The sequence below is a fragment of the Pipistrellus hanaki genome (assembly GCF_964339955.1).
Source record: "Pipistrellus hanaki genome assembly, chromosome: 19".
NCBI lineage: Eukaryota > Metazoa > Chordata > Mammalia > Chiroptera > Vespertilionidae > Pipistrellus > Pipistrellus hanaki.
In genome coordinates this window covers 6340102-6364501 of record NC_140521.1, presented here as the reverse complement: position 1 = coordinate 6364501, position 24400 = coordinate 6340102, and the positions used below count along the sequence as shown (strand labels likewise).

The window sequence follows — 24400 nt, the reverse complement described above, 5'->3', positions numbered from 1 at the left end:
TTTTTTACAGAGAGGAAGGGAGAGAGATAGAGAGCTAGAAACGTCGATGAGAGAGAAACATCGACCAGCTGCCTCTTGCACACCCCCTACCAGGGATGTACCCGCAATCAAGGTACATGCCCTTGACCAGAATCGAACCCGGGACCTTTCAGTCCGCAGACCAACGCTGTACCACTGAGCCAAACTGGTTTCGGCAGATATGTTTTTAAAATTGATTTTTAGACAGAGAGAAAATGAGAGAGAGCCATCTATTAGTTGTCTCTGGTAAATCCCCAATGGGGGATTGGACCCACAACCTTTTAGTGTATGGGAAGACATGCCAGCCACTCAGCCAGGGCCAAGGAAGTACCCTTTATTATTTTTTTCTTTTAAATCTTTGTTGAAAGTATTACATGTGTCCCCTTTTGCCCCATTGCCCCTCCAAAGAGTTACCTTTTAATGTTTATTATAAATCAGGACATAAAGAAAGTGTGATGTGATTCTGCAAGTAGGAATTGAGTGCCTTCTATGTGTCTGAGTCTGTGTTGGGAACAGGGCCAGGAACATGTGACTCCAGGCAGCTGCTGGTAAGTCAGTGTGGGAGGAAGGGCAGCGGCTGGCACTAGAGATTCAAGGAAAAGTTGCATTAAGTACATATTCTGTTAGAGATTTAAGGCTGAGGCTGGGGGAGATGGGAAGATGGTGTGTGGTGTGGTGTGTGTGTGTGTGTGGTGTGTGTGTGTGTGTGTGTGGTGTGTGTGGTGTGGGGTGTGTGTGTGTGTGTGTGTGGTGTGTGTGGTGTGGTGTGTGTGTGTGTGGTGTGTGTAGTGTGTGTGTGTGTATGGTGTGTGTGTTTGTGTGGTGTGTGTGTGGTGTGTGGGTATGGTGTGTGTGTGTGTTTGTGTGGTGTGTGTGTGTGGTGTGTGTGTGGTGTGTGTGTATGGTGTGTGTGGTGTGTGGTGTGGTGTGTGTGTGTGTATGGTGTGTGTGTGGGGGGTGTGTGTGTATGGTGTGTGTGGGGTGTGTGTGTGTGCATGGTGTGGTGTGTGTGTGTGTGTGTGTGTGGTGTGTGTGGTGTGGTGTGTGTAGTGTGTGTGTGGTATGTGTGTATGGTGTCTGTGTGTGTGTGGTGTGGTGTGTGTGTGTGGTGTGTGTGTATGGTGTGTGTGGTGTGTGGTGTGGTGTGTGTGTGTGTATGGTGTGTGTGTGTGGGGGTGTGTGTATGGTGTGTGTGGGGTGTGTGTGTGTGCATGGTGTGGTGTGTGTGTGTGTATGGTGTGTGTGTGGGGGTGTGTGTGTGTGTGGTGTGTGGTGTGGTGTGTGTGTGGTGTCTGTGTGTGTGTGGTGTGGTGTGTGTGTGTGGTGTGTGTGTATGGTGTGTGTGGTGTGTGGTGTGGTGTGTGTGTGTGGGGGGTGTGTGTGTATGGTGTGTGGTGTGGTGTGTGTGTGTGTATGGTGTGTGTGTGTGGGGGGGTGTGTGTGTGGTGTGTGGTGTGGTGTGTGTGTGTGTGTATGGTGTGTGTGTGTGGGGGGGTGTGTATGGTGTGTGTGGGGTGTGTGTGTGTGCATGGTGTGGTGTGTGTGTGAGAATTGGGGCTGTGAGGAAGTGTTGGGGAGGGGAGTTCATGGTGGCGTTTCAGGCGTGGTGATGACAGCTTTGGCTGAGGAGAATAATCCCCTCCCCCAGCCATCCTGCCCAGGACAGAATGTGACAACAGGGAAGGGCAAGGCAAACCTATCCCAGGGCCTTGAGCAACATTCCAAGGCAGTCGATGCGAATCTGCCTGAACCAGGAAGGGAAGTTCTGGCCATGCTCCCCCAAATTAGATTCAGCAAATTCAGGTTGTGTTTACAGGTATGATGAATGGAAGGTGTCCATGACCAGAAATTAATTTTTTCTTAGTTTTATTTTTTTATTGTGTTTAATTTTTCAATTATAGTTGACATTCAATATTATATCAATTTCAGCTGTATAGCACAGTGGTTAGACTTTATATTACTTACAAAGTGATTCCCCCAATATTTCCCATATACATATGGCACCATAGTTATTACAATATTAATTTTTAATATAATTTATTGAGTTTTTACAGAGAGGAAGGGAGCCAGAAACATCAATGAGAGAGAAACATTGACCAGCTGCCTCCTGCACACCCCTCACTGGGGATGTGCCCATGACCAATATACATGCCCTGACCAGAATCAAACCTGGGACCTTTCAGTCCGCAGACTGACGCTCTATCCACTGAGCCAAACCGGTAATAATTACAATATTATTGACTGTATTTCCTATGCTGTACTTTATTACACCCCTGCAGAAATTTACATGTTTGACAAGCTCTCAAATGATTCTGTGAGGGCAGGGTGTTTCTTAAATTCTAGTTGGAGGAGCAATGCCTAAGGGGAACTGCAGCTGATCTTTCACAAGTGGTTGCCTAGTAACCTTCTCAAGTCCAGCCTAAACCTTGTCTGCTGTTTGGTCAGAAATGATACGTTGGCAAACTTTTCACATGTCTGCTGCTGGAGACAGGCCAGGACAAACGAGGCACCCTAAGGAGTTAAGTGAAGTCTGAACTGGTCATCATTTCTCCTTCCTCCTTGCTCCCCTGGCCCATGCTGTCTCCCACTGTAAACTCTGCATTCGGAACTTGTGAGTCAGCCCTGCAAGGGAAGAAAGTGAGTGGATCCCGGGAGACAGGGTCACTGTTCTTCTATTTATTTATTCAAAATGTATTTATACCAAGTCGGCGAGTGAGTGGAACAACTGGAACTCACCCTGCCCTGCTGCTGGGAATGTTAAATGGTCCAATTTCTTTGGAAAAACAGTTTGGTAGCTTCTTGTAAAGTTAAAGCACAGACTTATCATGTGATTCAGCAGTTCCACTCCTCAGTGTTTATCCAAGAGAAATAAAAATATATTTCTTGTACAGAATGTTCATAGCAGCCGTATCCATATTAGCCAAAAACTGGAATCAACTCGCACATCTATCCATGCAAATTGTGGTACATCCAAAGAGTGGAAAGATACCATGCAGTAAAAGGGACTGAATTATTGATATGGTCATATGATCAATAAATAGCAGGGATGGACCCCAACGGCATGCCAAGTGGAAGAAAACTGACACAGAAGTGGACATACTGTGTGGCACTTACATGGAAACTCACTCTGCAGTAATAGCATATTAGGGGCTGCCAAAGGCTGGGTGAGGGGTGGGGATTGACAGATGAAAGATCAAAATAGTCTATATCTCAATTATAGTCATAGATTCATATGTCAAATACCTTGTACTGTGCATTTGAAATTGGGGCTTCATTGTTTGTAAATTATGCTTCAATAAAATTGAAAATATAGGGTAAAAAAGAAAAAATACATTATGCCATAGATTATTCAACCAACCATGCCAAGCAGTCAGAAAATCTAAAAATCTGGTTCATCATTTTCTCATCAATATATTGTGTGCAGTAAGGAGTTCATGGAGAAATATGAATTCTTTTTTGTTTTTTCTTGCTTACTTGCAAGATTATTGAATGTAGGAAGTGAATGTCCTTGTAAGCCCAACCTTTCAGAGGCCACTACTGGGAATGAATTCTTCCTCCAGCTTATTTCTAAGCTTATTCTAACAGATTAGGTAAATAGTTTACAATTATTAATACTACTTGTAATATTATTTACAAATAGAAAATCGAACATATTAATAAGATTTTATATTTGTCCTATTAAATACCAAAGTATACAAACATAAAATTCTATTAAATCCTATGAATGTTTGGTTTTTCAACGTTTTCATAAGACAATTTATTTTTCATCTCTTTCCATTCTTAATTCTTTTTTACCTTTTGATAAGTTTTATTGAAGTATAATTTATTTAACTGGTCTCCTTTTGAGGGACTATTTGTTGCTATTTTTCATCCCTAAAAACAGTAAGAGACATCTTTGTAATTACACAGCATCAGTATTTCAGATACAACTTGGCTTCCTAGGAGTTTTGTGGTCAAATTGCTTGGCCAAAAGGCATAAGATTTTTTTTTTTAAATATAATTTTTCTATTAATTGTAGAGAGAGAAGAAGGGAGAAGGAGAGAGAGAGAAACATTGACGAGCAAAATGTCAATCGGCTCTCTACTGGGGATCAAGCCCACAATCCAGGCATGTGTGACTGAGAATCTAACCAGCAACCTCTTGGTGCATGGGACTACGCTCAACCAACTGAGCCACACTGGCCAGCACAAAGGGCATAGGACTTTTAAGGGAGGAAAAATCATTCCCTTTCTGCTGCAGGATATATGGGTAGGGGAAGGAGATTTTTTTGAAGGATTCTATTTAGTTCACAAGATTGATCTAAGATTTTGTAACAAATTGAATAACACTTACGGATCAGCTTGAGATTGGAATCACCACTATAACACTTCTTCTAAGGGAAAATCTGTTTCAAAGTTCAGAAACCTGTTTACAAATAACCTAAATTCACTGCAGGTAGAAACTACACGTGAATATTGTGACCCAAAGACTCATACTGTTAAAAACCAAAACCCACCTGAATTAGTTTGGAGCTTTAATAGGCCCCAGCAAGCGATTCATGAGTCTGGCAGCATCCTATCTAGCAACTATTAGATAGAAGGGCGCTCCCAGGGATTGTACACAATGGAAGGCTCTGCAGCACATGGTTGTAGAGGCAGTGCACACCGGAGCCCCGAGGGGCATCACCAAGCTCCTTCCGCAGGAACCGCTCTCAGCATCAAGCTGCTCTAGCTTAGGACTGTGTCTATGAGCATCTGTGCTCTATCTCAGCTTACTTTGTGGACTTGTTAGCAAGACGTGTTCTAAGGGAATAGCTTCATTGATCTGCACCGTTTCACGGTATGGGAGGTTTCACAGGATTGCTCTACTTTCAAGCAATATTTTTTATTGCTGAAAACCTGTATATTACATCACAGCATGTATCACACTTGTTATCATTACCATTGTGCCGGTCTCCCTGGCAAACTATTGGGGAGGCAGGAGCTTGTCTGCCTGTTGTTTGCCACTGAAGCTCCAGTTTCTTATCTGGGGCCTGTTGCATAGGGAGCACTCTACATTTGCTAAGCGAATCAGTGAGGCTGGTGCTGAAGTTCTGGACTGCATGTGTTGGTTATATTTTATTAAAAATAGCAATTTGGGCCGGGACCAGTTTGGCTCAAGTGGATAGAGCATCGGCCTGGGGACTGAAAGGTCCCGGGTTCGATTCCGGTCAAGGGCATGTACCTTGGTTGCGGGCGCATCCCCAGTAGGGGGTGTGCAAGAGGCAGCTGATCGATGATTCTCTCTCATTGATGTTTCTAACTCTCTATCTCTCTCTCTTCCTCTCTGTGAAAAATCAATAAAATATTGATATATTTAAAAAAAATAGCAATTTGGGCCCTGACTGGTTTGGCTCAGTGGATAGAGCGTTGGGCCGTGGACTGAAGGGTCCCAGATTCTATTCCAGTCAAGGGCATGTACCTTAGTTGCAGACTCAATCCCCAGTGGGGGGCGTGCAGGAGGCAGATGATGGATGTTTCTGACTCTATCTCTCTCCTTTCCTCTCTGTAAAAAATCAATAAAATATATTTTAATAAAAAAATTAAATAATTTTTAACCTGCTTTTCCTTCTTAGCAATATCTCATAGTATTTGCAAGTACTTACAATAAAATCATGATTTGAAATTGCTGTATTTTATGTAGGATGTTCTTGGTTATATTTAAATGTTTTTTATTTATTTATTTTTTATTCATGAGGGAAGAGGAGCTCAGACATTCCATACAGTAGTAAGGAGTGAAACTGGGACTCAATCCTCTGCTTCAGCCGCTCATGCTTCCCCAGCAAAAAGCAGAGGGCTGAAATGTGGGCGGCACCTTGCAGATATTTTGCTTGCCAGAGGGCACTGTAATAGCAAAGAGAGTGACTAATAAGTATTAATGGCTCATGACAAGAGGACAAAAGACAATTACCTTAATATATTGGGCGCCTTAGTAATGTTTGTACAGTGTTATTCATGAAATATTATTAGCCTGTGCCACTGGCAGTTGATGGGCCCAGAACTGGTTAGGTCTCTGTTTCTCTTTCCAGATGTGCAGAGGCTGGGACTTCCACGGACCCGCCCCCGGAGAGCTCTGCGGAGCCAATCGGCACACAGAAGGCGGGGCCCTGGGAGCGACAGCGGTGCTACCCAATGGCTGTACAGGCGGGGCCGCCTCTAGCCAATGGACGCGCGCTCCTCCGCGACGGTCGGAAATGGTGAGGCGGCTGGGGGCCGTTGTTCAGTGCCGGGGTTTGACTGAAAGGGCTGCGGTGCCGGGGCTGCCGAGTCAGCCCGACGTCCTCCTGATCCCAGGTGGGTGCAGCGGCGGCCCGCTCCCGGGAGCTTCCCGCGGCCTGCGGTTGGGGAGGAGGCCGGTCCCCGCGGGCGGGGAGTGGGGGCGAGAGAGCTGTAGGCCCGGGGGTCGCGGCCGCTGAGGGCTGGATGCCGGCGCCGCAGCGTCCCCTCAGGCCGTTGGTGGAGGCGGCGCTTTCTCCTCAGGGAACCGGAGCCTCGGCCGACCCCGCCGCTGCCGCGCCTCCCCGGCCTTGGCCCCAGCGGCTGGGGAGCGGGCGTCGTCCCGAGCGCCGCCGGCCGCCGCGCCCCAGTCGGAGCTGGGCGTGGGCCTCGAGCTGCCGGGGGAGGGAGGGGTCGCGGCGGTCTCGGCGACGGACGCCGGTTCGAGTCCCCACCCAGACCACTGTGTGGCGGGTAACTGTCTCCCTGGACTGTCGCCTTCGCGCTCTCTGAAGCGGGGGTGACTCCCATCTGGCAGGGTCGTGGCGCGGGTGACAACGATTTCCCGCGGGAAACGGTTACAGTGAATGTTCACTGCTGCTGGGTGCGAGGCTAAGGCCATCTCCCCCCGGCCCCACCTCCCCCCGGGCCCCACCTCCCCCCGGGCCCCACCTCCCCCCGGGGTCCACCTCCCCCCGGGGTCCACCTCCCCCCGGCCCCACCTCCCCCCGGGCCCCACCTCCCCCCGGGCCCCACCTCCCCCCGGGCCCCACCTCCCCCCGGGCCCCACCTCCCCCCGGGGTCCACCTCCCCCCGGCCCCACCTCCCCCCGGGCCCCACCTCCCCCCGGGCCCCACCTCCCCCCGGGCCCCACCTCCCCCCGGGGTCCACCTCCCCCCGGGCCCCACCTCCCCCCGGGCCCCACCTCCCCCCGGGCCCCACCTCCCCCCGGGCCCCACCTCCCCCCGGGGCCCACCTCCCCCCGGGGCCCACCTCCCCCCGGGCCCCACCTCCCCCCGGGCCCCACCTCCCCCCGGGCCCACCTCCGCCGTCGCCGGGGGAGGGACCGTTGGGCCGCGCTTCCCCGGAAGCGGTAGCCCCGCCCCCCGGGGGCCCTCAGCCGGACTCCTGGCGTGGACGCCCGCGCCCGAACCTCGTGCCCGTGCCCATTGGCGCCTCACGGCGACCCTGCGAGACCCTGTCAGTTGTCTGCGTGAGGAATTGGAGGCCCAGGGAGGTGAAGTCCCCCAGCTGCCGAGGGGCAGGACCCGGGTGGACCCTCCGAGAGGAGCCCTGGGTCAAGCCCCTCGCAGTGAGAGAGCCGGGTACTTCGCTCACCCCAGACTCCGCCCCGGGTTCAGGGGACTAGACTAGGTCACACCTGGAATCGGCCCCGAGGAAAGCACCTAGGCTTCCCTCCCCCTGTTGGGAACGTGATTTATTTTCACAGGTAGGTGCTTCCCGTCCCTAGTTTACATCTCAGATCTGGGTGGCTATCTTGAATCTTGTCACTCCCTAAATACCATCTAGTCTGGAATACTAGTCAGTATCCTTTCTGTCCTTCATGAAAAGGTGGTTCCTTGAATCATTCTCCTTTTTTTATTTACGTTCTTCCAGATCTATGTTTACTTTTTCCTTCATTGTCTTTTAGCCCTCACTGCCTTCATGGGCTTTTCCGAATTCTCACCCGTTGTCTTTGTTTAAATGTCATCTCAAAAAGTTCTTCACCATCCTTATCCAACGTAGATTCTCTCCACTCCCATTGTCCGTGTACTTTTCCATCAAAATACTCATCGTAAGGTGTATCTATTTCTTTGGCTTATTTTTTTTTCTCTTTTCCTAAGTTGATTTGTTGGGCAAGACACTTATCTTTAATTTGTAAAGTATTCTTAATGCCAGGGCACAGGGTCTTAACGTGTTGAATGATATTTTTAGGGTCTTAATGTGTTTTGAAAAGTGAGTTCCTTTGGAAATGTCAAAACCATTAAGGAGCTGTTTTGGGAGGCAACATTTAAGACCATTTTTGTGTCATGGAAAGGCATAATCTAAAGTAAATATTGGTAATAAAATTGCCAGCTTTCTGCATTGATACCTTATTTAAAAAAAAGGAAAAACTGGGAGTAGGAGTGGTGAGGGTTCAAAGGGGGGTAAGGTGGGGAAGAAGTGAGACATGTAATACTTTAAAGGAAAAACTTTTCAGTGGAGAAACTTACACTCCCGAGTGATCAAAGTTAATATCACCTGTAATAATAAGCCCGTTGACATAATATGCTCTCTGATATAATGCACCAAGGTGAACACAGCATCACTTCCGTGGTATTCTTGCCAGATATGTATTAGTCATGAGAAAACATCAAACCCAAACTGAAGGACATGCTCAGAATAGCCAATACACTTAACAAGGTTATGGGAGGTGAAGAAACAAGAAATATGCCAGGTCAAAGAAGATTAAGGGGAAATAAAATGCAGTATGTGACACTGAACCAGAAAAAGGGTATTTGTGAAATTTGAAGATCTATTGATTAGTTGCTAGTATTAGTGTTAGTTTCCTACATTTGATAATTTTACTGTCGGTTATTTGGGTGAGAAATATATGGGAGTTATTTGTGCTTTTTTTTTTTTTGTAAGTCAAATTATTTTAAAGTGAAAGTTAAACAAAAATAAAAAGTTGAAACCCATGTTTTTGGTATTAAATAAAATGCTTTCAATGCACTAGTTTTTGTGATATATTCTGTGCACTGTTTTTTTGTTTGTTTGTTTGTTTGGTGTGTGTGTGTGTGTGTGTGTGTGTGTGTGTGTTTTGCTTGTCATCCTTAAAGCAGAAATGAAATTGAAAGTAAGTTCTTACTTCTACTTTTATAGTTTACCGGAAGAGCTAAAGATGGCTGAATTTCTAGATGACCAGGACACTCAACTGTGTGACAACTGGTAAGAAATTAATCTTAAGAAATGTTATTGGAATGAGGATAAACTAACTTCTGTAAAGGGTTGATCTATTTATTGGCTGGTTAGAATTAGAGTCATATAATTTGTCCCGGAAATATATAGGTCTGAAGCCTTTTTAACAATTTTGGATAAAATTGCCTATTTTAATAATTTGACAGGATAGTTGGTTTAGCTCTCATAGTGTGGTGTAGTGAGAGACTAGAGTGATAGGATGAAGCTGGGCTTCAGGGCTCTGGTTCCTGCTTTTAATTAGTTAATGGCTTTTGGCAAGTCACTGACTGCTTTGGGCCTCACTTTCCTGACCTATAAATAAGGGAATTTATTTTTTTGCCTTTCTGAAAAATAGCATCATATGTTTTTTAAAAAGATACTAAAAATATCATAAGCCCTACCTGGTTTTGCTCAGTGGTTAGAGCGTTGGCCTGCAGACTGAAGGGTCCTGGGTTCGATTCCGGTCAAGGGCACATACTCGGGTTGCAGGTTCGATCTCCCAGAAGGGGGTGTGCTGGAGGCAGCTTATCAATGATTCTCTCTTCATCATTGATGTTTCTATCTCTTTCCTTCTTTCCTGTCTGAAATCAATAAAATATATTACAAATATATACATAATAAAAATGTTGGACTAGTTTAATTAAAAAATATATATGTTTTTATTTATTTTAGTGAGGGAAGGAGAGGAAGAGAGAGAGAGAGAAACATCAGTGATGAGAATCATTGATCGGCTGCCTCCTGCACAGCCCCCTACTGGGGATCTAGCCTGCAACCTGGGCACGCGCCCCTGACAGAAATCAAACCTAGGACCCTTCAGTCCTCAGGCCGATTCTCTGTCCACTGAGCCCAACTGGCTAGAGTGGTTAATGTGGTTTTTTTGTTTGTTTTGTTTTTAAGTATGTTGCAAGGATTTCCCTGAGTGGCTGTAGTGGCTGGTTATCTTTGGGTTGATTGGGAGCAAGGGTTAATGATCTTGGCTCTATATATAGTAGTGAGAGAGCAGTTGAACCAGTGTAGCTGAACTGTTTTTATAAAGAATTTTGCTGGGAGAATTGCTTTAAAAAAAAAAAGAAAAAAAGAAAAAAGTAAAGTCTTCAGTTCAGATTATCATTTCATGATTCCAGAACTGTTAAGCGAAGACTGGGCGTAGTCTTGAAAGTTGAACTTCCTATTTTGGAGTTTTTTAACCCACGTGAGTGACAAGAAAGAGCAACTCTGCTAAAGTGAAACTTAGAGGAGTGCAGCTAATCTGATTCTTGATTGGGATTTCTCAAGAGCACTTGTATATTTTTATGATATACAAGTGCTCTTACTAAAAGCTAAAGACACCGAAGCCAGTCTCGCTCAGTGGGTAGAGCATTGGTCTGCGGACTGAAAGGTCACAGGCTCGATTCTGGTCAAGGGGGGTGTGCCAGGAGGGGGGTGTGCAGGAGGCAGCTGGTGGGTGTTTCTTTCTCATTGATGTTTCTGGCTCTCTGTCTCCCTTCCTCTCTGAAAAATCAATAAAATATATTTTAAAAAAAATAAAAAAGCTAAAGAAAGCAAAAGTGCCTGTGTTATGTTTAACTTAACCAAATTGTGGCTGGAGGAAAGATATATATATATATTTTTAAAAATATATATAACTGAGCTAAACCGGTTAGGGCAGGAAAGAGATATTTAGTTAGGGAAATAGTTTGATGTAGATTGATGAAAGATTAAAGTCAAATAACAATTTTTCTTTTTTAATCACCTTTTTCTTCTCAGTCTTTTGGCAGAATTAGGATATAATTAGAGCAACTGTTGTTCACAATATTCTTTACCTGAATGGAATTAAGATTTCATTTCTTAAAAATAAATTTGTATTTTAGCTTTGAGATTTATATGTACTGTTACTAATACACAGTAATCAAAAAGATATAAATAATTACAAGCAAACATCACTGTGGTTTTATAAGAAAACTGATACATGACTTTAGCATCAGTTAAGATACTCTTTTTAAAAATTATTTTAAAAATTGACTTATAGAGAGAGAGGAAAGAAGAGGAATATGAGAGTGAAACATCAATTGGCTGCCTCCTATATGCCCCCTATAGGGGATTGAGCATGAAACCCAGGCATGAGCCCTGACTGGGAATCCAACCAGCAGTCTTTGGAGTACAGGACACCCAATCAATTGAATCACACTGGCCTGGGTGAGATAATCTCATTTTATCAGTCCAAGGGATCTCAAACCTAGAACAATCTATAACTATGCCAAAGGAATTAAAAAAAAAAAGGGGGGTGGGGAGGTAGTAAGGTAGTTAATGGAAAGCTAATGAAAACAAGGTTATTCAAAGTGAAAGCAATTTATTTAAAGAAAAGAGCAGATTAGCATGGGAGGCTGACCAAGCCAGCACAGACCTCCCATCGAAGTAACCCTGTCTAAATTCCTGGTTTTAAAATTTTGTCTTTAGAGCCATATTCCTATTCTCTAAGAAAAATTAAGTTACTCTTCAAAATATGAGCTGTAATTAGACCAGTAAAAAGAGTATTTTAGCCCTACCCAGTTTGGCTCAGTGGATAGAGTGATGGCCTGTGAACTGAAAGGTCCCGGGTTCGATTCTGGTGAAGGGCAGGTGCCCGGGTTGCAGGCTCCATCCGCAGTGGGGACTTTCAGGAGGCAGCTGATTGATGATTCTCTCTCATCATGGATGTTTCTCTCCTTCCCCTTCCTCTCTGAAATTAATAAAAAAAAATCAAAAAAGAAGTAGTTTATTGTGATTAGAAAAGATGTTTTTGCATAGTAACTCTTAAGGTGTCTTCTGACTGGGAGGAGAGTGGTTCTAGAGAACAGAAGCTTCCTTCAGCTTTTTATTTTTGCATGTGTTAAAGGATTGGTTTCTGGCTTGTTATGTTTATTGTTTGGGAGGCTACTGGGAATTTTTCTTCTTTTTTAAATATACTTTTTTTTAAAATTTTTTATTTCAGAGAGGAAGGGAAAGGGAGAGGGAGAGATAGAAACATCAATAATGAGAATCCTCTATTGGCTGTCTCCTGCATTACCTACTGGGGATTGAGCCCGCAACCCAAGCATGTGCCTTTAACCCAGGAATGGAACCCAGGACTCTCAGTTCCCTAAGCCAAGGCTCTATCCACTGAGCAAAATGAGCTAGGGCTGGGAATTTTTCATGAAGTCTTGGCTCACCTTTCAATCATTTCTATCTAAAATGAAATTTTATCTTTTAACTTGCTAGATCTACCTTGGGGTTTTTAGCAGTTCTATCAATATATAGAATTGTGTTCTCATTTATCTCACTTTAAAACATCTTTATTTTATCTGTAGGTAGGAAGCAAGTATATTAGTATTTTGTCTGCGATTTTATTCTGGATGACACACTTATAGGCACATTCTTTTAATACATTCTTTAGCTAGCCTGTGAAATTGGAGTTTTCTAATTGTCACATCCAAATGAGTAAAAGGTTAGGACTTTGGATACTATGTGCCTCTTGTTTGAATGTATATATACTCTTGTTAAATTTGTTTTTTTATTTTTAAATTATAGTTAACAAGATGTATTAGTTTCAGGTATACTACACAGTGATTTAGCATTTATATACCTTACAAAGTGTTCATCACAATAAGTCTAATGCAGAAATAAAAATTTTGGAAGCAGAAAAACTATACCATCTAATAATTTGAGCAGTGAGATGATTCCTATACCATCCAGCTAAAAAAAAATCACTGCAAAGCTGGAAAGTAGGATTGTTGGAAGAAGATATTATCCAGAATACTTGCCACACAACCAAATGAAACACGTGTCATACTCATTAAGTTTAAAAAACAAAACATTTCACCCTAGCGGATTTGGCTCGGTGGATAAAGCATTGGCTTGTGGACTGAAGAGTCCTGGGCTCCATTCCAGTCAAGGGCACATGCCCAGTTGTGGGCTCGATCCCCAGTAGGGGGCATGCAAGAGGCAGCCAGTCAATGATTCTCATCCTTGATATTTTTCTCTCTACCTCTCCTTTCTCTGAAATCAATAAAAATACATTTTAAAAATCTACACAAAACATTTGTAGACATTCAGTTGCACTGGTCCTATCTGTAAGCATGGCTTACTGAATTTTGGCAGGCAATAACATGTGGCTCCAAAGACAGGGCCAAGAAAACATTGGTCCTGCCAGATCATTCTTATTCATGATGCTTCCAAGTGCTACTTTGTTTTTAATCCTCACCTGAAGATATTTTTTCCATTGATTTTTAGAGAGAATGGAAGAGAGAGGGAAAGACAGAAATATCAGTGTGAGAGAAACACATTGATTGGTTGCCTCCTGCATGTGCCCTGACCAGGGCCCTAGCTGAGGAGGAGCCTGCAACCAAGGTATGTGCCCTTGACCAGAATTGAACCCAGGACCCGTTGGTCCCCAGGCCAATGCTCTATCCACTGAGCCAAACTGGCTAGGGTCCATGTGCTACTTTGAGTGGATTTAACACTGTTAGTGTTTTTTGCCAAATGTAGTCAGAATTGATACCTCATTCTTGTACTAAAGGTGCCCATGCTCAGAGTTGTTTCCATAGAATGGCTGAGGTGCAATTGGACTATATGCCTAAGTTGGCTGGAAAATCTGCCCAGTGTATGGCTGTTGTGGCTGCATCATGTCTGGAGGGACAAATTGCCCTTGCTCTCAGTAGTCATAGCCAGCAGACTGTTGGGCCTTCCACAGTCATAGGACTGCTGCTATTGGTCATTGATGTTGTGACCTCTCTGATAGAAAACCCTGACATTGCAAATGATCAAACATAGAGGTTGATGCAGTAGCTCCAACAGCCTGGCTTGACCGTTAGTGGAATAAATCTAATCTCAGTCTGAGAGTGAAAATAAATGGTAGGCTTTTTTTTTTTTTTTTTTTAAACAATACTGAAGTGTACCATTGTGCTTTGGGGCATGGATGGTTTTGGAAAAGCCTAGCTAAGCTCTTTTTGGCATCTGTCTCACTTCATGTTGTTGGTTGTGATCAGTTCTGACATCTAGAAAGTGAGGTTGAGCTTCTATTATTTTTAAAAATATATATATTTTATTGATTCTTTACAGAGGAAGAGAGAGGGATAGAGAGTTAGAAACATCGATGAGAGAGAATCACCGATCAGCTACCTCTTGCACACCTTTTCCTGGGGATGTGCCTGCAACCAAGGTACATGCCCTTGACGGGAATTGAACCTGGGACCTTTCAATCCGCAGGCTGACGCTCTATCCACTGAGCCAAACCAGTTTCGGCGAGGTTGAGCTTTTAGAATTAGTGTATAGCAGTGATAATTCAGAGTGTTACACAGAAGGCTCAAACCTTCAGGAGTTGATTCTTGAAAGGCAGGGGTAGTAACAATAATAGCTAATAGATGAGATATTCGCTAAAGAGAAATAATGGAGAATAAAGATTGGACAAGACAGATTTTCACGTGATTACAACTGTGACTAGATCAGTCAGTAATGCTTGCCTTTTTCTTTGATCTAATTCTGTAGCAAAAGGGAAATTCCTTTGTGTAACTTTACCATCCATGAGATCCACTGTCAAAGGAACATTGGTGTGTGCCCTATCTGCAAGGAGCCATTTCCCAAATCTGGCATGGAGACTCACATGGCTACTGAACACTGTCAGGTAAACCAGTAAGGACTCAAATATATTAATGTATTTTATTTGCTATTGTGCAATAGCAAGTGAGCAAGTTATCACAAAGCCAATTTATTGATTTTTACTTTTTATCTTAGGTAACCTGCAAATGCAACAAGAAGTTGGAGAAGAGTCTGTTGCAGAATCATGAGGTTAGTTTTCCTGTACAATGAAGGGAGTGAGTTGCTATGGGACCAAGCGTGAGATTACAGAGCCACATGTGGAACAGAAAGCTAGTTTGGTTGTCTTTTCTCCACAAGATCCATGTACATCATGTACATTGCCTCTCAAAGCCTATTTGAGGTTCTCTTTGTTGCCAGATCCGCTGCTGGTGTTGTGTCCATGCTCAGGCCTCAGTCTGTCCCTTTGGAACTGAGTCTGTCATTCTCATTCCGGGATTTGGCTACTTGCAGCCTCACTGAGTGCTAATCCAAATTGGGGGTAGCCAATGTGGTATGACCTCGTTTAGTCCACAACCTGCCTTACATTTTATAATTTCATTTTGGCTGATCATCTGGATAGTGTGCTGTTGACACCAAAAGAAATTTCTCAGAGAGCACTTTGTGAGAGAGAACATAGTATCATTTAGTCCCTAGTTGAGATAAAACTGTCCATTGTTGGAAAATTTATCAAGGTATGCAGCTTAAGATTTGTGCATTTCATTCTGTCTCAAATAAATTAACACTTGTTAATTTATAATTTTAAAGGGTAATTTATATTCAAGGAAGAAAATTAGAAAAGATATATAAAAACAAGAATCACTTGTAACCCCACAGCTTAGAGATAGATGTCTCACAAATACTTTGGCACTCTTATTACCTTCAATATTTTTTCTAAGCATTTGACCTATGATTGAGGTCACATTAACAATAAGTATTTCTTTGGATCTAACAACTACCTGCTACATAAACAACCTTCAGTCAACTGCCCCCTCTTCTGGCTTCTTTCCCAGCTATTTCTGGGGTTCACATTGGTGATATAGCAGTCATTTTAAAGATTTGAGTACAGATTATTTCCTAACATTCCTGCAAGTAAAACTATGACAGTGTAGGCCAGAGATTAAAGAGTTTGAAATTTTTTCCTTTAGAAAAAGTTTTTACTTTCTGTGCTGTTCTGGTGAGTTACTAGCACTTTTTAGAGTTGTTAAAATATTTACTATATTATCTAGTAAGTGCCAGTGATGATTTGCTCTTTTGCTGTTGAGTAACTTAAATCCATGACATGTCTTTCATTTTCTGAGAACAGGATATTCACTGGTGATTCTTGGCCTATTTGGCCAATATAAAGTCAGTGCTATAATACAAATAAGCAGGTTAGACAAATCAGTGTCTTTCTAACAGGCAGTCTCTTTACCAGATCTTGAAACAAATTGGAATGGTAAGGGGAAATTGGGCTGGTGGAAATTGGACAAACCCGTGTGAATTGTTATGTTTTTACTCTTTGTTGCAGGGCTTACCTGGCTGATTTTGGATTACTTTGTAACGTGTACACAAAATAAGTCAGGGTGGTTGAATGAGTAGGTTCCTCCTAAAGCTTTCTTCCCTTTTTAGAACCTGGTGGCAGGGACAAAGCGAGAAGCCCTGACTCTTAAATTCATAGAAAAACATGGCAGGCAGGTGAAGCTAGGGTTGGAAGAGAATATTGAAGTAAATATTTCTTTGCTTTCCTTGTCCTGTACTGAAACGTGGCCTCTCTTAGATTTGCGTATTAACTGCTTCATCACTCTGTGTTGTAGGAGACCGAGTGTCCTTTGCGGCTTGCCCTTTGCCAACACTGCGATTTGGAACTTTCTGTTCTCAAACTGAAGGACCATGAAGATTACTGTGGTGCCCGGACAGAGTTATGTGGCAATTGTGGACGTAACATCCTGGTGAAAGACCTGAAGACTCACCCAGAAGTTTGTAGGAGAGATGGGGAGAAAAAGAGAGACGAGGTTGCCATGCCTCCTAACGCGTATGATGTGTCTTGGGGTCAAGATGGAATATGGATTGCATCCCAACTCCTCAGACAAATTGAGTCTCTGGATCCACCCATGAGGCTATCTCGAAGGCCCCTGAGAACCTCAGAATCGGAACTTTCCCAAAGTAGGACTACCAACCAGAGGAACATGACAGCCCAGTTTCCAATTCAGAATAATCTATGTGAGTTGTGTTTGGGATTAGAAGGTTATCAAAATCTGTTTAATTCTCACAGGAGTCTCATGAGGGTAGGTAAGAGGTAGAGTGGAGATTTGAATTCAGGCAATCTGACCCCATGCTGCAAACCATTCTACAATGCAGAAAACACACATAAAATGTTTATAGCACAGAGCCTGTCTCATAGCCAAAACTCAATATTGTTTATTAATAAAATAATTAAAATAGTATTGGAACCTTTTATCATGCATACTTAATATTTGGAGTCCTGTGAGAACTGGAGGGCTGGGCCTCTTTTATTCCTGCATAGATGCCTATAACCTGGAATATTTGTAGGCATGGACTTGAGCAAAAGCATGGCATTTCTAATGTATCTTGAGAACCAGTTTACCTTTTTTGCCCTCCAGTGGAAGAACAAGAAAGGAATAGAAGCCAACAGCCCCCCAGAGAGGGTGGTGAAGATGGTTCAAACTTGGACTTCATGTTGGCCCTAAGTCTGCAAAATGAAGGCCAGGCCCCCAAGTTGGCAGAGCAGGACTTCTGGAGGGCTGTGTGTGAGGCGGAGCAGTCCCTTGGAGGTTCCAATGCTCTGAATGACATAAAGGGTAGGTTTGTTTAATATTCACTAGCCTTTGTCTCCACAGTTGTGTATGTTTTCTTAATTATATAATTTATTTAAAAAATGAAAGTTTTTCATGAGATAAAATTTGCCTTTTTTGTTTGGTCATTGCTTTTCCAACTTTTTATTTTTAAAAATTGTCAGAAAATAGTATAGCAAATATCTTATATACCCCTCATTTTTATTCACCATTCTAGTATTTTTCTTTGATCTTTATAATTTTTCCCCTTGAGCTATTTAAGAATAAGCTGCTGATATAACATTTTACCTCTATATACTTCAGGATGTATATTTCAAGAATAGGACATTCTAAATAAATGCACATAACTAAATATGTTTTTCATTTTTCTTCAGTGTGTCTCATTTTCAAAATAACCTCTTATACCTTAGTCATATTACAATTCCCTTTTTAACATATCTTTAAATGTGTTATTTTTATATTGTGTCTGAAAATATATCAAACTCTTTTTGGTCTTTGTTTTTTCTATTGATTCACTCATAGTGGCTTGCTGCCTCCCTCTTTACATGCACTCACAGGAGTTAGCCGAGTTTTCTGATGTGTTCCTCAGAGTATAATGCTTCTAGCAGGCACCTGGGGATACTATTGACGGGCACAGTTTTAAATTGAATTTTTGGGTTGGGTTTTTAAAAATCATAAATGTAGATTTTGGACTCGGATCTATGTGAAGGCCAAACTCAATAATATTTGTAATTCCTAGTTACTTTTAAGAAAAAACAAGAACAAACTTTTAAGTCAGAGAGAGGAAGGGAGGAGAGAGATAGAAACATCAATGATGAGGGAGAATCATCAATCGGCTGCCTCTTGCAGGCCCCTATTAGGGATTGAGCCTGAAACCTGGGCATGTTCCCTGACCAGGAATTGAGCTCTACCACTGAGAAACACTGGCCAGGCTTCATAAGTCTTTCCTGAGAATTGAAATAATGCACAGAAGGCTGATTAGTACCTAGAGTTATTGCACAAACTTCTTTCTTAATGAAAGTAGTGGGTAAGTGACTGATATTAGCTAATCAGGGAATGGTGGCCAGTAAATCTTTTTCCATAGTGGCAGTTTTTGCTTGGGATTTGTCTCTTGGGCAGTTTTGTTGGGAGGATTTACAACCCCACAAATTGCTCTATCTCTGAAATGTCAAAGGGAGTCACACTTTTAATTAAATCCCCACCAGGGGAATAACAAGTTGAATCAAGTTTGCTTTTGTTCATTGGCATCTGTGTGGCCTCTGATACCCAGGTACAGCTGATGAGACCATGTTGCCCTGTGAATTTTGTGAGGAGCTCTACCCAGAGGAATTGCTGATCGACCATCAGGTGTGTTGTGAATTACTGGAGAGTTTTAAGGAGGAATGTATGTAGGCCATAGTTGGTGTTGCAGGCCACATGAGGCCTTGAGAAAAAAATTTTTTTTTTTTAAATATATTTTATTGATTTTTTTTTTACAGAGAGGAAGGGAAAGGGATAGTTAGAAACTTCGACGAGAGAGAAACATTGATCAGCTGCCTCCTGCACATCCCCTACTAACGATGTGCCCGCAACCAAGGTACATGCCCTTGACCGAAATCAAACCTGGGACCCTTGAGTCCGCAGGCTGACGCTCTATCCACTGCGCCAAACCAATGAGAGCGATCACATTATTTTAATAGGCCCATTCTAGGAGTAGCACCTGTGTTTTACCGTGATGTGAGAACTCAGTCTTGTTCACTCTTGGGAAAAGTATTGCTCATTCCAGCAGGCCAGTTTGCTCCCTCCATGTGGTGACTACTCTGTCTCTAATGACCATATGTAGTCTGGTCTCATCTCATGCCCCATTTTGTTTATTGGAGCTGTACTGAAGTCCTTGCAGTTCCTTGAAAGGGTCAGGGCTCCTTACACTTTGTCTGCCTGGAAGCCAGGTGGCCTTCCAGCCCTGCCTCCTCAACAGACCCCTTACCTGTAGACTTGTTTCAGACACAACCTGCAAGAAACTATCCTGAGTGACACTCAAGACTAGATCAGAGGTCCTACCTATGTGCACCCTAAAAGTTCTGTGCCCACTTCTCTTTTAGTCTGTTACCCTGTGATGTGGTCTCCTGATCCCTTGTCGTCTGCACCATTGGCTGAGTTCCTTGAGGACAGATTCTGGGTTTTCCTATAATAGTTTCTGAATCTTAATACCTGGTATATGAAAAGTGTCAGATATTTCTTAAATGAACGTTCTTGAGCCATTTAGGAATAATTAGAGAATAATAGACTTTGTCTTAGGATTGCTTAGTGGATGGAACTACTTTTCCCCTCGACACTCTTGCTCTGTCTGATTTGGATTGGCCTAGTCTAGCATTTCCGAAATTTAAGCACCCCATAAGTGGGATAATACATATTTGAATAAACCTAGTTTTTGGTTTGGGAGCAGCATAAGAAAATCCACTTAAATAAGAATATTTGGGTTCTCGCTTGCTATGTGATTGTGAGAAGAATCTTAAATATTTTCCAATTAGTTTAAAAAGAATAATCACATGAACACAGTAAAAAGAGCACAGTAATGTTTAAAATAAAAGTAAAGTGAGCATTCAGTCTGCATTTCGTGACCCTTTCTAGTTCCTCTCCTCAGTATTAAGCCTTATTAAAAATTTGTGACGCCTAGAAAATGTTTTAATATTTTCCCCTTAACCTTTTTAAATCCCTTCTCCCTCCTTCTCCCCCCCTTTTTTTTGAGACAGACAAGCTGTAACCCTTCGCGTGCCTTACCTTCATTTAACATGGGTGGCACTTCCCCCAAAGAGGTGGTGGAGGACCCTGATGTCATCTTCCAGAGGTTTCTGCAGCAGGCTGCAAGTAACCAGTTCAGCTCTTTGATGGGCCTGAGCAATGCACCCTCTGTGGAGAGCAGCATCATCATCCCATGTGAATTCTGTGGGGTCCAGCTGGAAGAGGAGGTGCTGTTCCATCACCAGGTACAAGTCACTGAAGAACCATCCCCTTCACTCCATGCTGATCCTGAGTGACCCTGGGGCTTTCAGAGCTGAGGACGCCCCTTTAGTGTTTAAGTTGCATGCGTGCCTGACTTGGCTACTGGACATGCCCTGTTTTGTGAGTTTTCTTTACCATCTGGCAACTGAAGCCATCATGTCACTATCTAAGGACCAGGGAGTCAGGACTCCTATGCAGGTGTGGAGCACTGTCAGCCTGGTTGAGACGAGAACTCTCCTGATGTCACTAACATATTCTACTTTTGGCCAGGCAGATTCTTCTTTGTGGTGGTATTTAAGGCTTGCATTTCGGGAGACCTGGGAGCTAGTTCTTCTATTGACCATGGGGTAGATCCCGTTTCCTCACTGGGGATATCTGTAAATGAAGGAGTTATACTAGACAAGTTGAAGTCCTTTCTCAGCTTTTGTAGGATTCACATCTGTTAATAGGGAATACAGTTTTCTGCCCAATCTTTGTTTTTTTAAAATATATTTTATTGATTTTTTACAGAGAGGAAGAGAGAGGGAGAGTTAGAAACATCGATGAGAATCATCGATTGGCTGCCTCTTGCACGCCCCCTACTGGGGATGTGCCCGCAACCAAGGTACATGCCCTTGACCGGAATCGAACCCGGGACCTTCAGTCCGCAGACCAACGCTCTACCGCTGAGCCAAACTGGTTTTGCCCAATCTCTTTGTTATAGGGAGCTAACACTCCAGGTGTGTTCAGGATTGTTTCTGTAGTTGAAGCCATATAGCTGTTGCTAGACCACCACACATTTCATTCATGTAAATAAAGACTTCTGCTTTTAGGTCAATCAGTAGATAATAGACTGCTGGTTGTCTCCTACATGAGACTCTGAAATAAGCAACTATGCACATACTCTGTGGTCAGAGTATAGGTAGTATACTTTTCAGTGCTCTTGACACCAGCCGTTCCTTCACCCCTGCACAAGTCAGGCAGGGCTTCTTCAGTACCTTGGGTGCTAATAGGAATGATTGCTCCTTTCTAGATGAGTTTCCTTAGTCTCAGGCCCTCCCTCTCAGTGGTTGTCAAAGACCCCGGATAAGGTGTGTTCCCCTAACCTGCTGCTCCTTCCTTTCTTCTTCTGCTCTTTCTCCAAGAAATGACTCAGCCCAGAGATACTAATTTTTTGTTTTGTTTTGTTAGGACCAGTGTGACCAACGCCCAGCCACAGCAAACAACCATGTGACGGAGGATATTCCTAGACAAGATTTCCAGTCTCCAGAGACCTCACCAGAGTTGCCCAAGAGGCGTGTCAGACACCAGGGTATTAGCCAGGGCTGAGCCAAAGCTGCAGGTCTGCTGCTGACTCGGGCCTATTTACCGTTTCTCATCTGCTACTCTAACACGGGGGTTCCCTGAATCCTGAACCAAGCACAGTAGGATCTCACTACTAGCAATTGTGGTCCCATGTTAGATGAGCGGTCTTGAGTGTAGGTTTATAGGGTACTGGTTTGGTAGTGATTACTCAGCTGTAGCTTTCTCAGGGGACTATTTGGAGATAATTTTTAGAACTTACTGTGGCTACCTTGGGCCCTTACCTCTAGTTGAAATTTGTTTAGAGTATTCAATCATTATCATTATTATTGTTATTATTATTTTAAAAACATATGTTTTATTGATTTTTCCAGAGAGGAAGAGAGAGGGATAGAGAGTTAGAAACATTGATCAGCTGCTTCCTGCACATCCCCCTCTGGGGATGTGCCCACTACCAAGGTACATGCCCTTGACCGGAATCGAACCTGGGACCTTTCAGTCTGCAGGCCGACGCTCTATCCACTGAGCCAAACCGGTTTTGGCATTATTATTAAAGTGAATCAGGGACTAGGCAAGTAAACTGTTTTGAAACTCACTACAAAGCCAGTTAGACATTATTTTTCAAGGTTTGCTTACACATGATTGTTGGTTAGTTACATGAGGACTCAATAAGTATATAGTGTGGACAAAGTTGTTCTCAACCGTCTGGAGACTTAGGTTTCAGCAGCCTTTAGAGGAGAGGCAGTTGTGTTCTACCCAGAATCTTCAAGTTCCTGCTCCAACTCTAGCACTAATAGCAAGAGCAGTCTTTTCCCTAAAACTGGTTCTCTCTTTTTGCAGGTGACCTGTCTTCTGGTTACATGGATGATATTAAGCAGGAAACCGCTAAAGTGCCCACCTACCCTCTTCCCCCTAGCAGGCCCATTAACAACACGATGGCTACCTATAACCGTGTGTCAACATCCACTTCAAGCCCGAAATCTGGTTCCCAGCCCAGCGTCATGAAGCTCAACAACTTAGACAGCCAGGACATTCGGGGGTGGAATCGAAACAGCCATAATGGGGCCATGGCAGCTGGGCAGGTTCCAGTGATTCGCTCTGTTCGAAGTCTCTACCCAGAAAACCTTGCGCCCTCTTTCCCCTGTGGGCCTTCAGGGAGACATGGGTCAAGGTAATAATCAATAGCTCAGGAGACTATGAGTGTGGACTTTGCTTGTGCTATGGCCTGATTCCAGAATGTCCTTTTGCTCTTTGTTGTTGGTTTGTCTGCTCACAAAGAGCTGCTGTGTCTGGCTCCAGTTGTTTGCTGAGTTTCTGACATTTGCTCAGGGGCATCTCAGAAAGTAGTTTCCAATCCTTCTCTTTCAGTGGAAGGAGCGATGGTGGCAGGAACTCAAGGGTCACCGCCACAACTGCCAGCTTTCGCAACAGGACTGCAAAGGTAACGGGAGATCCAGCCTCGAAATGCTGAGTGAGGGCTTGGGAGCGGTGGGTGTGGTAGGCATGGTTCTTGAAGTCAGAGGAGCTGGCCAATAGGCCACTCGTGGCTGAAGGGCGGTTCATTTGCCTTTTGATGAAGAGGTTTATGGAAGCTTGACATTTCCAGAGCTCTGAAGGTATACGGCCTGAATTTTCACTTTCTATGTGGGCTTTTGTTTGTGTTGTTTTCAATAGGCAAAACCCCCCAAGCAACAGGGAGCTGGTGATGCCGAGGAGGAAGAGGAGGAGTAATGGTGTTTGCAAGAACCTGCACAGGGTTCCATCTTCTCTGCACAGCTGCAGTGCAGGCTCTGCCTCTCGGGCTCTGTGGGCAGAGGAGATTTTAGATTTACCTTTTTTCTAAGATATGACCGTTTTGTGTCTTTTGAGATTGTGATGTGGGAGTTTGGGAGTTGGAGGGAGGGCTAGCAGGGAGGCTGTTCAGAAACATTTCAGCTTTAGCTGCTGCCTTTTGGCAGCACAAAAATACAACTTAGGCCTCTCAGCCCACCAGGGCTCCATCTTTTGACAAACTGTCACCGCTGTTTCCTGGTGCTGTGTGGTCCTGGTGGAGAGAGGAGAGGGTTGTGGAAACCTGATTCTTTCTCCTGCAGGGGCCTAAATTTAGGAACTTTTGGGTAACCTCCTGTGTGCTGCCCCTCCCCACTCTACAATTGGGACTCTGGTTTGTGTGTGGAACAGCCCTGGGAAAGTGTTCAGGTCAGTTGCAATATATATTAGGAACAGGCTTTTGGAGATGAGTTGAACTAGAATGGACTCCGGCTTTGTTTTAATCTGTTTCTTTGGCATTGGGCATCACTGCCTTCTGTTTTGGTGGGGAAATGGCTCCTTTTTCTTTACTGCCTTCTGATGGAGACAGTGAGGGGCTTTCTGTCCCTGCCAGGGCCTTGCTGGGCTCTCCGGACTGGGACTGAGCCCTAAGCTCTGTGACTTAACTCTAAACCAAGTATCAGAGCTCCCATCTCCCTCTTTTTATTTTATTATTATAATAATTATTAACATCTTGTACTAGAAATAAAGTTTGTACTTGAAGTTTACCTGAGTCTTGTGGCTCCTTCTCCTGTGCACTCGGGAGACTCAGGGAGT

The 24400-nt window shown here is 43.7% G+C and overlaps 1 protein-coding gene across 2 annotated transcripts; it reads left to right on the top strand.

Annotated features, from left to right (window-relative positions):
* The first annotated feature begins 6151 nt into the window (after window positions 1–6151).
* TRAFD1 (TRAF-type zinc finger domain containing 1) lies at window positions 6152–24351 on the top strand. 2 transcript variants are annotated; one of them, XM_084868170.1, is made up of 12 exons: window positions 6152–6329; window positions 9114–9179; window positions 14670–14805; window positions 14916–14969; window positions 16553–16958; window positions 17360–17557; window positions 18822–18898; window positions 20284–20517; window positions 21704–21824; window positions 22655–22985; window positions 23183–23255; window positions 23489–24351. In XM_084868170.1, exons 2-12 carry the CDS (start codon window positions 9133–9135, stop codon window positions 23543–23545), a joined length of 1734 nt encoding a protein of 577 aa, XP_084724296.1. In that variant the 5' UTR covers window positions 6152–6329; window positions 9114–9132; the 3' UTR covers window positions 23546–24351. The 2 variants fall into 2 exon arrangements, with proteins under 2 accessions (XP_084724296.1, XP_084724297.1); XM_084868171.1 differs by lacking the exon at window positions 6152–6329 and adding an exon at window positions 7367–7701.
* The last annotated feature ends 49 nt before the right edge of the window (window positions 24352–24400 follow it).

What these genes read in the sequence shown, in the direction of transcription:
- TRAFD1 (XM_084868170.1), top strand. Translation starts at nt 9,133, where the DNA reads ATGGCTGAATTTCTAGATGACCAGGACACTCAACTGTGTGACAACTG. An exon ending in ACTCAACTGTGTGACAACTG is followed by an intron (nt 9,180 to 14,669) that starts GTAAGAAATTAA and finishes CTAATTCTGTAG; the next exon opens with CAAAAGGGAAATTCCTTTGT. An exon ending in AGGTGCTGTTCCATCACCAG is followed by an intron (nt 20,518 to 21,703) that starts GTACAAGTCACT and finishes TTGTTTTGTTAG; the next exon opens with GACCAGTGTGACCAACGCCC.